Below are 15,489 nucleotides of genomic sequence, written 5' to 3'. Positions count from 1 at the left end.
TTTTAAAGTTTTTGAATATTATTGATGAAACTATTATGAATGGGTTATTTCCTTTTGATATTTTTAAAGTATCATATTTCAAACTATTATTAAAATAAATTTTATTTCAATTAGATTATAGGATGTTGTTGATTTCATTTTTACTTTCCTGGCTGTTATGTATACAAAACAAGGGAAAGTATTGGAATCATATCAAATTTGACCCCCAAGTTTTTTTTTTTGCAAATTTTCACATTTTGAGACCTCCCGAATTCAAAAAAGTAAAAAAACCGGCAAAAAAATTTCATGTGTGTGTTGGTGTCTATTTTGCTTAATATCTCAGGATGAGGTAAAGATTAAGTAACAAAATTTGGCATGGTAGATTGTATATGAGAGACATTGGTGCTATTAAATGTTGGTGGTTGAAGGTTGGGAGATAAAGGGGGTTGTGTGTATCTCCAGTAGGGAGACTGACTTAATGATGATTTTACTCGTTATCAACATTTATAATTTTTTTTTTAAATAAAACTCATCCCTATCCTCAAAATTAAGCTTTTGCCATTATATAATATAAATATAAAAAATATATTAAAAAATTTTTATAACTAAATCTCATAACAGATGGTGCCATACACAATTTTATTAATTTATATTGTAATTAAAATTATAAAAGTTATTTTCTAAATAAGTTTTCATAGTAGCTGGGAAATTTATGCAACTCATTGCTGGAATTTTTTTATTATTCTACAAAAATTCAAAAATAGTCAAAATTTGCATCCAATACAACAATTTATTCAATTCATTTAACTTTAACATTTATTCAGGCACAAAAAAATACTTTCTAGCATTGCATGATTATATGTTTATTGTACAGTACATTAGTTCCATTGCAATATTTACAGTAAAATACATAAATTTATTTAAAAAGAAGGAACTATGTAAATTACACATTAGTTCTGAGGTAATACGTAACTTTTCCTGTCTCTTTCAAGCTAAATAAAATATATAAATTTTCTTATCTCTGTTTTAAGGATAATGGAAAAGAATCTATCTGTAAAGGATAAAACCAACATTGTATAAATTAATACAAAAACAATTAGGTTTTTTTATTTTGCTATAGTATATGTTTAAAACAATCACCTTTACTGCCAATACAAAAGTCTTGAGGGTGGTGTTATGGATGGCACATAGCATACCTGGAGTGACAATACAAGCTTTTCTTATTCATCTTTGCTGCTTGTCAACATCACATGTTGCTGCATGAGTATACATCATAAACTGGTGCTTTTAAGTGACCTCAGGAAAAAAATCCAGTGGGATTAAGTTTGAGGAACACAGTGGCCATGGAATGATACTACATTGTTCTATTCATTAGTTGTCAAATTGCTTTGTTAGTCATTGATGGACATCTGCCTGGAAATGAATTCGTGGTCATCAAGCTAATCATCCATTGTCATGTATAGGATATTTAGCAATAACTGGTCCAGGGGCTGTTCATGACTACAGGACCAAGAATCTGCTTACTCCAGATGCCATAACAGATGTTCAGTGTAAAATGTACCTTGTGTCATATATAACCACTGTGCTGGGCATGTGATACCACTGAGCACAGCATATTCTCACTTGCTATCATCATATATGCTCTATGGTAATTTCTTACTCTGTTCTAGGAAAAAAATATGTTGTCAGTCCATCAGATGTACTCAAGCAGTTGTGATTTAACCTAGTGTAAATCTATCATGATGATGCATCAGTTAAACAGTTGTCCATTATCCTTTGCATGTTGTCCAGTTGCAGTTAAACAAGTGCATGTCATGCCAATGTAAAATTTGATTTCTTTGTGACTGCTGCAGTCCACATTGCCTCACTGCATCTTGTATGTTTGTCATATATGGAATTACATCAAAACAATATGATGAAAATTAGAACAATCCTGACTATGATTCCTGACAGTGCTACAAGTTTGCATCAAACAGCATATTATATTTAGAATTATGTGTATAATGTCATGTATATACATGTAACAAATGTACATATATAAGTCATGGTGTAACTAAAAAATGCTTGTGAAACCTATGTGCTACTTTTTGTGCATTTTGTCTCATTTGCCTATAAAATATAATCTTTTATGGTAGTGTTTGTGAGTATAATACATTGTTGTGGTGCTCTACAAGTTAGCAGACTTCATGTTCTTGCTTCTTTTGTAAAGACATTGGTATCATGTTTCACTATGTGATTTGTCAAAGTTATATTTTTAATTTGCATCTTGTTCTTATATGTTTGAAAAATTCACTTATTGCCTTAGAAACTACTGTGCATATGAACATATAAAAGCAAAAATGATTTAAATAAGGTTCAAGGATCATATATTAATTTGACTGTCCCTTTTGAAAGTCCATTCTAAAGATCATGCAGTGTTTTACAATTGTTTACATTTATAATCTTTTGTTTGCTGCTCTAAAATTATCTTTACAGCTAAGTTTCTTCATTATTTCAGTTTCATCATACTTGTTTTTTTTATAATCTGCCATAGTCTCAAATTGCTTATTAGTATAGATTGATTCTTGTTTGGATAACTATGTTAATTTTCTATCAGCTATTAAAATGCGTTAAAACCAAAATTATCATAATGACCACAAATGACTTTAAGGTGACTGTTTTATCATTTCATTTTTGTTGACTCCAATATGCATTTCAGATGTATACATTCATCCCTCTTCAATTGGGTACAATATTATATAATATTTAGTTAACAGCTAAAATTCTACATTTTTTTTTTTATAAAAACAGGTAAAATATAGATAAAAAATAGAACTTCTATTATTCACTTAATGCCTGAACAATTTCATAATTTTCCAATGCATCCACCAACTGAACTCACAAAATACTTTACACCAATATCCAGTTCACTAACCATTGCATAACTAACAGGACTGTCAATTATGCTATGAAATGGATCACATAAGGGTATCCTTAGATGATCCATTGCTTTATAAGCTATTAGTGATGCATTACTGTACATCACTGTTTTAGACTTTTAAATTTATGTACCCCTTCATCAAACTTCCTCCATGTTTTTGTGTTTTCCAAGACATGTTTCATATTGTCAATCAGATTATGAAAATAAGAAGTATACTTTTTACATATATAGAGAACAAATTATGGATTAAGTAATGAAAGTTACAATATTACTGATCTTGCCATTTAGTCATCTAAGAAATATTATTAGATTAAATCATGCTTGTGAGATGGTTATAGCACTTATGTAAACATAACTAATTTATATCAATATTTAGAAGCATTCAGCATTAGTTATAAAGAAATGCTGTTATAGATTTGACAGATTAAATAAGTATTTTAGTTTGTCAATATTTGCATCATACTATTGCACTATATTAGCTGCTCACTGATGTAAATTTTCATATGTACTTCACATTTTTTTGGTTAATCTGTTTGTAGATTAGCAAGGGTGAGTTTGTGACATGCAATGTCCTTTTAATCCATCCAAGAAGGCCATGCATTTGGGTGACTATGACAAGAAAGCGAAATTAGGATACTAAAAAATCCTTCATGAAAATTTGACTTTTGGATCATTTTTGACTGCTGCATTCATATGGTTCTAAAGTGGAATCAGGAATATGGGATCTCTTTCAGCATCATTTTCAATATGTCAATAAATACTTCAATATATAGTTGGTTTGCTGTATGTTATATTAACAATGTAAATTCGTCTCTGTAATATTCGTCTGTAAATTCGTCTCGTCATATTCTTGACTTCAATAATAATAGAATACCTACTCTAAATATTAGGTTAAAAACTCATAAGGAAGTAGAAAAATTTAGACCCATCGTAGATTTCAAATACTCCATTCTTTATAATTTAGAATATTACATAAAACAACAGTTAAAATGTTTTGAAAACTCTGTATACAGCATAAAAAAATGCTGATACTGTCATTAATAGGATACAAAAATTGAAAAAAGATAATTCTGATAAATTAATGAGTTTAGACATAAAAAATATGTATCCCAGTATAAATTGGAAATTAATAGAAAAAAGTTTAAGTAAACTTAATGTACATAGTAATTTGATTAACTTAATACAATTTGCATACAATAACAATTATTTTGAAGTTAATGATGTATTTTATAGACAGTTAGATGGTATTAGCATGGGGTCAAAGATGGGACCAAAATTAGCTGAATTAGTTATGATCGATATTGATAAAAAAATAAGTGAAATACATGGCATAAAATTAATAATGAGATATGTGGATGACTATTTGATCATATATAATAGTAATTTAACTAATAAAGAAACTATCCATAACTTTATAAATAATATAAATAAGGACATTCAGTTTGATATTGAAGAAGAAGTAAATAAAAAAATTAATTACCTTGATTTAACTATATTAAATAACCCTGTTAAATATAATTTCATAACATATAAAAAATCTTGTAATGTTAATAAAACTATAAATTATCATTCTTATACCCCAGTTTATATGAAAAAGAATTCTTATTTTATGGAATTAAAAAATATATATACACGCATAACCGATGACCATAATATAAACACCAAACTTAAAGATTTAGAAATAAAATTTATAATGAATGATTACCCAAAGTTTATCCTTACTAAATGGAAAACATGCTACTTAAAAAACAGATATAATACGAAATTTAAGAATGAAAAAACATATAAAAAATTTCCATACATTCAGAATATTTTTGATTATTGTAGTAATAGCCTTAAAAATTATAACATTTGTTTGGCCCCATCTTTGACCAATAAAATTTCACAGAATATATACAGATACATAAATATTACTAGTGTTAATAAAATTGATTGCCTAAAAAAAGCTGGGGTTGTATACAGGTTAGAATGTGATTGTCTGAATCCATATATATACATAGGTGAAACAGGGCGTGTGCTAGATGTTAGAATAAAAGAACATGAAGCAGCCATCAGATTGAAGTACTATAACTCCCCGTGGTTTGATCATACAAATAACAATAATTGTAAAATTAACCGTAATAATATAAAAATTCTACATTTTGAAAAAGACATTTATAAAAGGAAATTTAAAGAGCATTTAGAAATAAGGAAACAAAAAAATAATTTAATAAATTCCTCTGAAGGTATGCAAATTTATCACCGGTGGTATGAATTAATAGATGGCGCTAAAACGAGTTAATTGTTGTTATTATGTTTAAACATGATATAAATTTTTTTGGTAATAGTAAATTTCCATAATACTGGTATAATGAAATTGTTGTTTGTGTATCAATAGCTTTTACATACGTATGGATTTTTTGTTACTGTGTCAATAGTTTTTTACTGTGTCTGTTATACACCCATGTGTAATGAAAAATGTAAAAATGGAAAGAATAATATTTTAATTTTTTTAAAATGTTTTGATTTTTTAATTTTTAAAAGTTTGTGTGTACCACTCCCCTTAACCCCACATCTGCAATGGTCATAAATTCGGAGAACCAGGGGAAGAGATCACTTGGTCAGGGGATAGAGGAGTGAAAAGTCCCCACCTTGCAGACTGGACATCTGGAGAACAGACGTTGAATTCATCCGTCCTTAGTATCAATTTTTCCTTCGAGTTAAACTATAGCAATCTTTATTTTGTATTTTACATATTAATATGGTATGCATAGTATTTAAGTTAAAACATAAATTGATGTTTGTAAACGGTCTACCCTCCTACCTCCTAATTTGTGAAAAAGCAAAATAAGAAACAATTTTTGTTGTGTACTTAATGAAAAAATGTAAGTGTTTTTAGTGTTTTTTGGTTTGTTTCATTTAATGTAATATAACATAGTCATGTTTTAACACTTTTTGTTTATTTGAACTAGCACTGAAGAGGGGTTGGAGTATATTATACCAACCCGAAATATATTTGTAGTTCAATGAAAAATAAAAGTTAAATTTGCTAACCAGAAATTGCTGTGAGATACGTCTACCAAAGCGTGTGTTTTGGATTACAGAGACGAATTTACATTGTTAATAAATACTTCATTGAAACTATTCACATCATTAATTGGCACAAATATCAAAGCAAACAAAGATTTTAGTTTCAGTTTAAAATTTATATTATTTTCAAATCTTATTTCGAGGCCTACAGAATTTACTTCAATGATTAAAGTTTGTTGTAATTGGAAATAGCAGCCTTATACTTCAGCATGTGGAAAAGCAATAAGAGAAGCTGATACATATGCTTTTTCAAAATCAACAAATATATATCAAGATAACGTAGATGTAGCAACATATCAAATGTATTGTTATAAATTTCTTGAATTTTCTTTTTCTTGAATTGTTGAATTTTTTTGCAACAAGAAGTAAATACAGTAAATTCTCTAATTAGTGAACTAGAAGGGACCATATTTTGAATGTTTCATATAAGGAGAATTCTATTTAGGGAGAATAAAAAGAAATGATGAGTTACAATTTTATAAGTATAAAATGCATTTATTCATAACTTTTTGTTAAAATAAAACATAAGGAACAAATCACATTTAAAAGCCCTTAAAAACCATTATAAAATTGTACAAATTACACTGTATGAAAATCAATGTAAATTGACAAAATTACAACACAGTATATTATAACTGGATAGGGGAGGGGGTTTGAATGGGAACTCAAGTGGATACTATCTGTCATGAAGAAGTGGTTGCCAGATCTCACTAATATTTAGATCATCATTTAAGTTCATTTTATATTTATTTATTTTAATAATTTCTAAATGTTCATATAATTTCCTTTTAATAATAATTTTACTCTTTTGGGGATTTTAATATTATCAAGTGAGATCTTGCAACCTTCTCCATTACAATGTATGGCTACTGCTGAATTAGTGTAATTTTATAGTGTGCAAATGATCTCTTAGTCTGATTTTTAGGGCTCTTCCAGTTTCACCTATGTATTGATAATTTAGTTGGCAACTGCAGGAAATTCTATATATAACATTATTTTGTTGCATTATATCAATATTTTGAACAATACTTTCTTTATTAACTACTGGAGCTAGGGTTATATTGTATGGTTTTAATAGTTTTTTTTAACTTTTTCAAACACTAATTAAGTTTTTTTATAGGTCATTTGACTTTGTAATGTAGTTTTTGGGTTTTATTGAGATCAGTATTGTTAAGACATTGTTAAAATATCTTATTTGGATAATCATTTAGTTGGAAGATTTTATAAATATGTTCTGTTTCTTTAGTTTGTTCAACATAACTGCTCGTATGTGTTTTAATTTTGGTGATGTACTGTACATGTCAAGTATATTTCTCTTGATAGGTTTGCTTCTGTCATTGTAGCAGGTGATAAAACATGGATGTACATTTGATGGATGCATCTGAGAAGTCTTTTCAGTAATGAGAAAAGAAACATCAAAGAACCAATTAAAAGGACTGTTATGGCATGACAATAATGCTCATATGTATACAACTCATTAAAGTATGGGCTTTATCTCAGGTAAAAAAGTTCAAATAAAGCCCTGCCCCATTTATTCCTCTGATTTGGCACATTGTGACTTAATTCTATTCCCTTTGTTTAGGAAAAACTTTAGAGAAAGTGCTTTTCATCACATGAACTGCTTTTATTAATGCCATTCAGACCATATCTAGTAATGACTGAATTGTTTCTTCCAGAATTGATTTGAGTGCATGAAAAAAATGTACATATGCTCATTGAGAATAGTTAGTTACTGTTCAATAAAAGTTGTTTTAAAGGATTGTAATTTTTCTGATTCTGAAAATTTTTGAGCATTCCACATAATTTCTGTAAGAAATACATGTAGAGTTTTTGATAAAATTAAGGAAAATGAAATTATAGCCTTATATGTAATTATATTGATTTGTTTGTTTATTTTATGAATAAAATTACATAATGAAACATACAAAAGAAAAAATTACTTGCAAAGATCAAACATTTCTAATTGAAATTTGAATCAGCATTAATAGAAGTTAATTTGAAGATCTGAAAAGTTCTTTTAATATTTACATTTAATATATTTTTATTTTAATGTGTTTTTATGATTGTTTATAGATAAATTTTATTTCTCGTCTAGATGTACACACCTTTACATGCTGCAGCAGCCGCTGGCCATGTAAATGCAGTAAGACTGTTGTTAGAGCTAGGAGCAGAATTAGATATTGTTAATGTTTATGGAAATACACCATTACATATAGCTTGTTTAAATGGCCAGGAAAAAGTTGTTGAAGAATTAATCAATGCAAGAGCTTCTGTGAATGCTGTTAATCATCGTGGACAAGTAAGTATAAATCTGTAATTTCATATAATTTAATAATAATAATAATTTATGAAAGAAAATATTAGAGATGGAGATGGACAAATATCACTTTATTCACGTTTGAATATCAAATTCAAATATTAACCAGATCTTGAATATTTAGATTTCTTATATATTTGAATCCCCCAAATACTTAATGAATTTAATTGTCTTAACTATTCTATATATGTAAAATATTTAGCTTAAAATAGTCATGATACTTTATTCAATCATAAAAAAAAAAATAAAATAGAAACAGTTGCACTAAGAATTGATGAATTGTCGCAAAATATTTGAACAAGTGGGTGAATTGAATAGGGGTTGGGCTGCTTAGCTACAAATTCTATTATTATTATTCACAAATACATCAATTTGTAAATAATAATTATGAATTTTTGAACAAGTGGGTCTCCCTATTAGGTGTGTAACTAATTTGATTAAATAATAAATATTAACTAAATTATTAACTTGCTGTATGTATTTGAATACATTGTATTAATAAAGTAAAATAAAAGGNAAAAGTTGTTGAAGAATTAATCAATGCAAGAGCTTCTGTGAATGCTGTTAATCATCGTGGACAAGTAAGTATAAATCTGTAATTTCATATAATTTAATAATAATAATAATTTATGAAAGAAAATATTAGAGATGGAGATGGACAAATATCACTTTATTCACGTTTGAATATCAAATTCAAATATTAACCAGATCTTGAATATTTAGATTTCTTATATATTTGAATCCCCCAAATACTTAATGAATTTAATTGTCTTAACTATTCTATATATGTAAAATATTTAGCTTAAAATAGTCATGATACTTTATTCAATCATAAAAAAAAAAATAAAATAGAAACAGTTGCACTAAGAATTGATGAATTGTCGCAAAATATTTGAACAAGTGGGTGAATTGAATAGGGGTTGGGCTGCTTAGCTACAAATTCTATTATTATTATTCACAAATACATCAATTTGTAAATAATAATTATGAATTTTTGAACAAGTGGGTCTCCCTATTAGGTGTGTAACTAATTTGATTAAATAATAAATATTAACTAAATTATTAACTTGCTGTATGTATTTGAATACATTGTATTAATAAAGTAAAATAAAAGGTAAAAAGAAAAACAATTTACTGATTTCTAAGAAATGAAACTTAAGATTTTTTTACAGTACCTTCCTTTTAGGTACTGTTATCTTAACTACAATAGATTAATAAATAATTATTTTCATTCTCACCTACTCCAGATTTTTATTTTAAGAAAAGAAGCATTGACACATTCAGGTTATAGTCTGCTTCTTTTCTTGTTGTAAATTCAATCACAAATGCCAAAGAGATTGTATTTGTAGATTGATATTGGAGTTATTTGTAGTATTCAAATTTATTATTTTTTATCAATATCATAATCAAGATCTCAAATCTTGACTACATTCCATTATTTGTGGATGGTATTTGCCCATCCGTATGATTAACAGTAAAGTGAAAATGTTTAATAATCTAAAGGTAACTTTTTAAGTAGAATGATAGCAGGATGGCCAAGGAGATTAAGGCATCACACTATGGCCTGGATAATCTAGAATCAAATTTAGTTAAACAACTTTATGAAATGTGCTTGGACGATCTGTGCCAGATATGTTGGATCTCATCCCTTACCATTTGGCCATTCCTATTGTGGGTCTGGCTGAACCAATAATGGACATGGGATAAAAGGCCCTCTTTCCATCTTAGAGGTTCTAAGATGTACCCATAAGGTGGAAAGAATCAATAGTGAAAAAAGTAGACACTAAATGATCTGCATAATAAATATCATATAGAAGTATCAGTTTATTCATTTTTGAATATGTAACTTTATTCTGCAATTTTTAAAATAAATGTTATTTTTGACTAAATACTTGTAGATAACAAGGATAAGTTTTTAATTTGATATAAAACAGCTTGATTAGGAAAATTTTAAAATTAGAGATAGTAACAACACTTATTAAATTTAATATGTATTTATCTAAATTTCCATATTTTAAATTTTTCAAATTATGATCATCTTGTGAAAATTTATTAAGCAAAAAATTATGTGAGAATATATTGGATTAAATTATTTTAAATTGCAAGACTGCATATATGAAATTTTATTTGTCTCATAATTATTAATATTGAATTAGTTATTGCATTTTTTGGAATTGAATTCAAGAAGAATTCAATTGTTTTGTATTATTAAAAATATTCTTTATTATTTAAAATTTTTTAAGTACAGTCAAAACTTGATTTAGTGCCAAAATTTGTTTACCTCTTAAATTTATATTTAGTAAAGTATGGTGCTAAACTGAAGTGCCAGTAAGAATTATATATAATAATGAGATTCACACACAAGTTAGAGAGATTGAAAGTCACATTATTTGGTGAGAACAATGCCATTTTCAATGCAAAGTCAAACATTTAGTGATTCATAAATACTGAAGAATTCTCTATATAATATGTTTGGAGAAGATACATTTACATGTATTCATTTAATGTTTTACAAAGTAGGCTTAGGAGGGCACTACATTAATGTTTGAAAACTTAATTTTTATAAGATAAAATGCAGAAAATGTTATAAGTCATTTCATATTTCTTTTTGTATTTTCATATAAATATGAGTTTTAAAAATAGTGTAATTTAATTTTTTCAGACTCCCCTCCATTATGCTGCCGCCTCTACACATGGTGGAGGTTGTTTAAATGTATTGCTCAGGGAAGGTGCTGCTGTTAATGCTCAAGTAAGAAGTGATACATATTTTTTATAATTGAAAAACATGTAAATAATTTCATAATAATTCATTTTACAAACTTATGCATATCACATTTGAGAATATATGGAAACTAAATTTACTGATAAAAAAAAATAAATTTTAGTGTAGTGTTTGTGTGGAAGTAGAAAAATTATTTAAATAATTAATATTAAGAAAGTATTTTAACATTTTAATGAATTATTTTACAACAGAAGAAATTCATTTTAACAGATCTTTCCTCATGGATATCTCAAAAAAGTTTATGATAATATTTTACTTTTTAAAAAAAATTTATTTGCATTTTGAATTGCCAACACCACTGGACTTCACTATTATCAAGTGGTTTTGTTGAATTTACTTTAAAACATAATCTGGAAAACTCATGTTAAGATAACTGAAATCTGAATCTCTACCTCATCTTTAAGAAAAGATTTGTTGGAATGATATTTTTTGCTACATGGAATTGTTTCTTAAAGTTTTTTACTTTTAATATTAAGTATTTCCATAATATTTTAAAAGAAATTTGGTATTTAAGATAAAAATCTAACTTAATGTTTATTTAACAAAATTTTTAAGAAAATATTTGTGAATAGGTGTAGGTAGATTTGATGGAAACAATGTTTTAGAAAAACTAAACTTAAATGTTTTGGAACACTGATGTTAGAAAATTAGACTAACATAGTTCAATAGTATATGTATTAAGAGGAGAGAACTGAAAATTTAAAATTGAATATATATTTATAAAGTGAATCATTGATGACAAAACTCCTACTTTGCTCTAAATTTATAGACAAAATAATCATTAATTCCATAGTTATTTTAAGGATAGGAGAAAAACTTTAATATATTGTAGAATAAGACCAATGAATGATGCATAAAACAATAAATTTTTCCAGACTAGGAACAAAAATTATTGAGACCTTCCATTTTTTAATTTCTAAAATGACACAATGTTGGAGTAAATTATGTATTACTGCAAAATTTATTTTCCTTCAGTTTAACATTGCTATGGATAATAAGTTACAGAACAGATTGTAATTATGTTATGAAAAAAGAAAACTATAAGAATTATCAATTGAGATTTAAAATAGACAAGAAGTATGTATGATCTGTAACATTTGAAAGTAGTAGCACTACAATTTATCTTTTGTGCCATTTTGCTGCCAAATTTTACATTTAATCAGTCTTATGTTGTGACTTCTTTAATGTAAATTTTTTTCCTTCTATCTTCAATTGTTAAAAAGTTAATGCTTGACACTTAAGTTTGATCAGCTATTAGGACAATCATCATCTGAACACTGAATTTACATTTTATAAAAATGAGTGGATTTGAAAAATACAATAGACTCTCAGTTAACTGTCACCCATGGGAATTGGTAGATGCTGGATAAATGTAGTTTCTGGTTGGTTGAGTGATAATTAATTGCTTAGTTGTGGTAAGTTATTTCTGGTTTCTTTCTCATTTGTTAACATGTCATCACTATTATAAATAGTGCTATGGAAGCTTCATGTTCTGGTACTAGATGGAATACAAGGAAGTTTGCAATAGTAGTTGTTAAATGTATGATTCTTTACAGTTAATGCATACTATAAAAAATTAACAAAATTAATGGAAAAGTCGTTTTGCCAAAACTAGCAAGCAGTATTGAAAGGATGGATTTACTCTGATTTAGTGAAGTGAAAATATCCAAAATGTAGTAGAAATATTATTTGTTTATTGTAATGAATCCATTGACCATATAAAGATTTTATTTTAAGGAAAAATTCCTTTAGACTTTGTAAATATAATTGAAATAGAATATAAAAATTAGGGATTTTATTTTTTAAGAGAATCAATTTAATTTTAATATATCCATGATCTTTTAAGATTCATTTGAAGACTGAATGTTATTAAATAGGCTTTCAGAACATAGAAATAATAGTTAATTGGTATAATTTTTTCTTGTGAAGATGATGCAGAAACAATTAAATTTATGATATATCTGACAGATAAGACTCTTTAAAATGAAAAATTCATAAAAATCGAAATAATTTATTTGTTAAATATTCATAAATTTTTAAGATATTACTAATTTAATTTTATGAATTTTTTAATGATATATGAATTATAATTCAGGTATTTAACACCTTAAAAAAGTTACCTTATATCTATGCAGATAAGACGATAGTTGAATCATGAAAAAAGGCCCCCAAAATCCGGGGTCGTCTTATAAGACAGATACAAAAAAAATTAGATTGAAATTTATATAAATTAAAACCATCATAAAATAAATCACTCACCAATGTATTTAATTAGCCCATACGAGGTTTTTATGAATAGTCAAGGTCATTACCTGAATGCCCAAATCAGTGCGAATGTTTGCAATAATTGCAAGGCAGTACTGTCAGATGCAAGAAAATAAAATTTGTTCATTTGAAAAATTGCAAATAGGACATAATTTCATATATGCTATGAAATTAGCATATATGCAGCAATCAGCAATCATTATCCTGTATTATCCAGATAATGATTGCTGATCTAAACTAAATTCTTAGGTAGTTGATAGTTTAGGAGTTGTCTTATAGGACAGATATATGCTAAAACTATAAAACTTTGACGAAAATTTACACCTCGTCTTATCTGAAGGTTGTCTTATCTGCACATATATACAGTACTTAAGCTATTTTTTATGGAATGTAATGTATTCTAATTATTTTTTAATTTTTGTCACTACTATCAATCTTTTTATTACTTTTATTAATTTTTCTAATTAACATATTGGATTGCTTACAAATGCTAATTTTTAAATGTTTAATCTATGCAGTTGGTATATAATGAATTTAATCAATTGAGTGTATTATTTTTTATTAATGAAATAAATATACTGTATTTTAATTGTGTGAGTGACTGTCTGAGTTTCATCTCCCATCTGCATTCAAACATTTTGTTGTCTACTGCCTGTAGGAAGTGTCAAATAAAAATGGTGATTCTGCAACATAGGAGACATTTTTTTGTTTTGCAGTTCACAGTCAGAATCACTCATCATTGTGGAACAAAATAACCCGCAAGAGCTGTAAAATTGTGGTTGTTGTGGGAGGTATGACAACGGATGTGCCATATTGAGGACAGGAAGAATTTGAGTATTGGTTGGATCAATTTCTCAATGCCATGTTACACGCATTGAGAAATTGTAATGGGCAAATGTGGCACTTGGACAGTTTTTCAATGTTTTAAGATACAATGTTCTTAAGTGATGATTAACATAATTAGAATAATTTAAAACAGTAGCATTCATTTTGGAAGACACTATATATTTTTGTTAAATCATGTTATTAACCAGAAAACTTCATGCTAACAAATTGTGATATTTTTAAAATTGAATTAAGATTTTGAATGTCAAAGCATATTGGCTGAAAAATTAAATTTTGAATGGATAATTTAAGTAAAGCAATTTAAAAATATGCATTTATTAGATTACTTTATTAGCTATATATTTTTCTAATGATCATCTGAAGAAATACAACTTTTAAAAAAACTGTTAGTAAGTACTTTTAATAATGCTTGTTTCAGAGTCGAGATGGTCGCACTCCTCTCCACATGACAGCAATTCATGGACGATTTGCAAGAGCACAGACATTAATTAATCATGGTGCCTTAATAGATGGAATGGATAAAGATGGATGTACAGCTTTACATATAGCAGCACAGTATGGCCATGAATTACTTGTTGGTTATTTGCTTTCAGTCCATGCTGATCCTAACAAGTAATTACTTTTTATTATTGTGATATTGTAAAATAAAAATAAATACATTTTAATATGAATGTTACTTATTTAATATGTAAGTAAAAATTAAGTAAAAATTTAAATTGTGTGAGTAAAATAAAATATAATAATGATCAATAGGATGACTATCACGCCAAAATACAGTGGTACCTCAAGATACAAAATTAATTTGTTCCGAAACTGAGATCATACCATGAAAATGTCGTAAAGTGAATCATTTTTTCCCATACGATTACATGTAAAACCAAATAATTAGTTCCAACACAAAAAACACACTCAAATTAAAGCTAAGTAGTACATTAAAAAAAATAACTATAGTAAGGAAAACACTGAAAAATGTGTTTTGTAGTTGTAAATGTATAAATAACCATAATAGAATGATAACTGAATAAAAAAAATGTAGTTTTATTTGCTCTTATCTTTGAGGATAGATGACGGTGGGGGTGTAAACTGGTGGTGGAAGAGAGGGAGAAGGGAAATGATACTAAAACTTAACTTACATAACATAATGTAACAATAACTTAAAAATAACTTAAAAAAGATAAAAATTTAGTGTTGTTTTATATATATATGTTACAGTCAAAACCCGTTTTTAGTTAGAACGCGTTTTAACTAGTTGAAACTAGTTTATACTGAATGTCTTTGTTAAAACCCGTTTTGTCTAGTTAAAACTAGTTT

At 27.1% G+C, this 15,489-nt stretch overlaps 1 protein-coding gene across 1 annotated transcript in view; it reads left to right on the top strand.

Annotated features, from left to right (window-relative positions):
* Window positions 1-15,489, top strand: part of LOC111620394 (serine/threonine-protein phosphatase 6 regulatory ankyrin repeat subunit A-like) — a 181,244-nt gene that overhangs the window by 29,022 nt on the left and 136,733 nt on the right. The window contains exons 5-7 of the mRNA XM_023362308.1: window positions 8,064-8,267; window positions 10,948-11,034; window positions 14,597-14,790. Coding sequence (XP_023218076.1) covers window positions 8,064-8,267; window positions 10,948-11,034; window positions 14,597-14,790 — 485 coding nt within the window. The remainder of the gene's footprint in view (window positions 1-8,063; window positions 8,268-10,947; window positions 11,035-14,596; window positions 14,791-15,489) is intronic.

This window comes from Centruroides sculpturatus, unplaced genomic scaffold, assembly GCF_000671375.1.
Source record: "Centruroides sculpturatus isolate CEXI.00-Female unplaced genomic scaffold, Cexi_2.0 scaffold209, whole genome shotgun sequence".
Taxonomy (NCBI): domain Eukaryota; kingdom Metazoa; phylum Arthropoda; class Arachnida; order Scorpiones; family Buthidae; genus Centruroides; species Centruroides sculpturatus.
The sequence above is the reverse complement of the archived record's forward strand: the minus strand, read 5'-3'. Positions and strand labels throughout refer to the sequence as shown.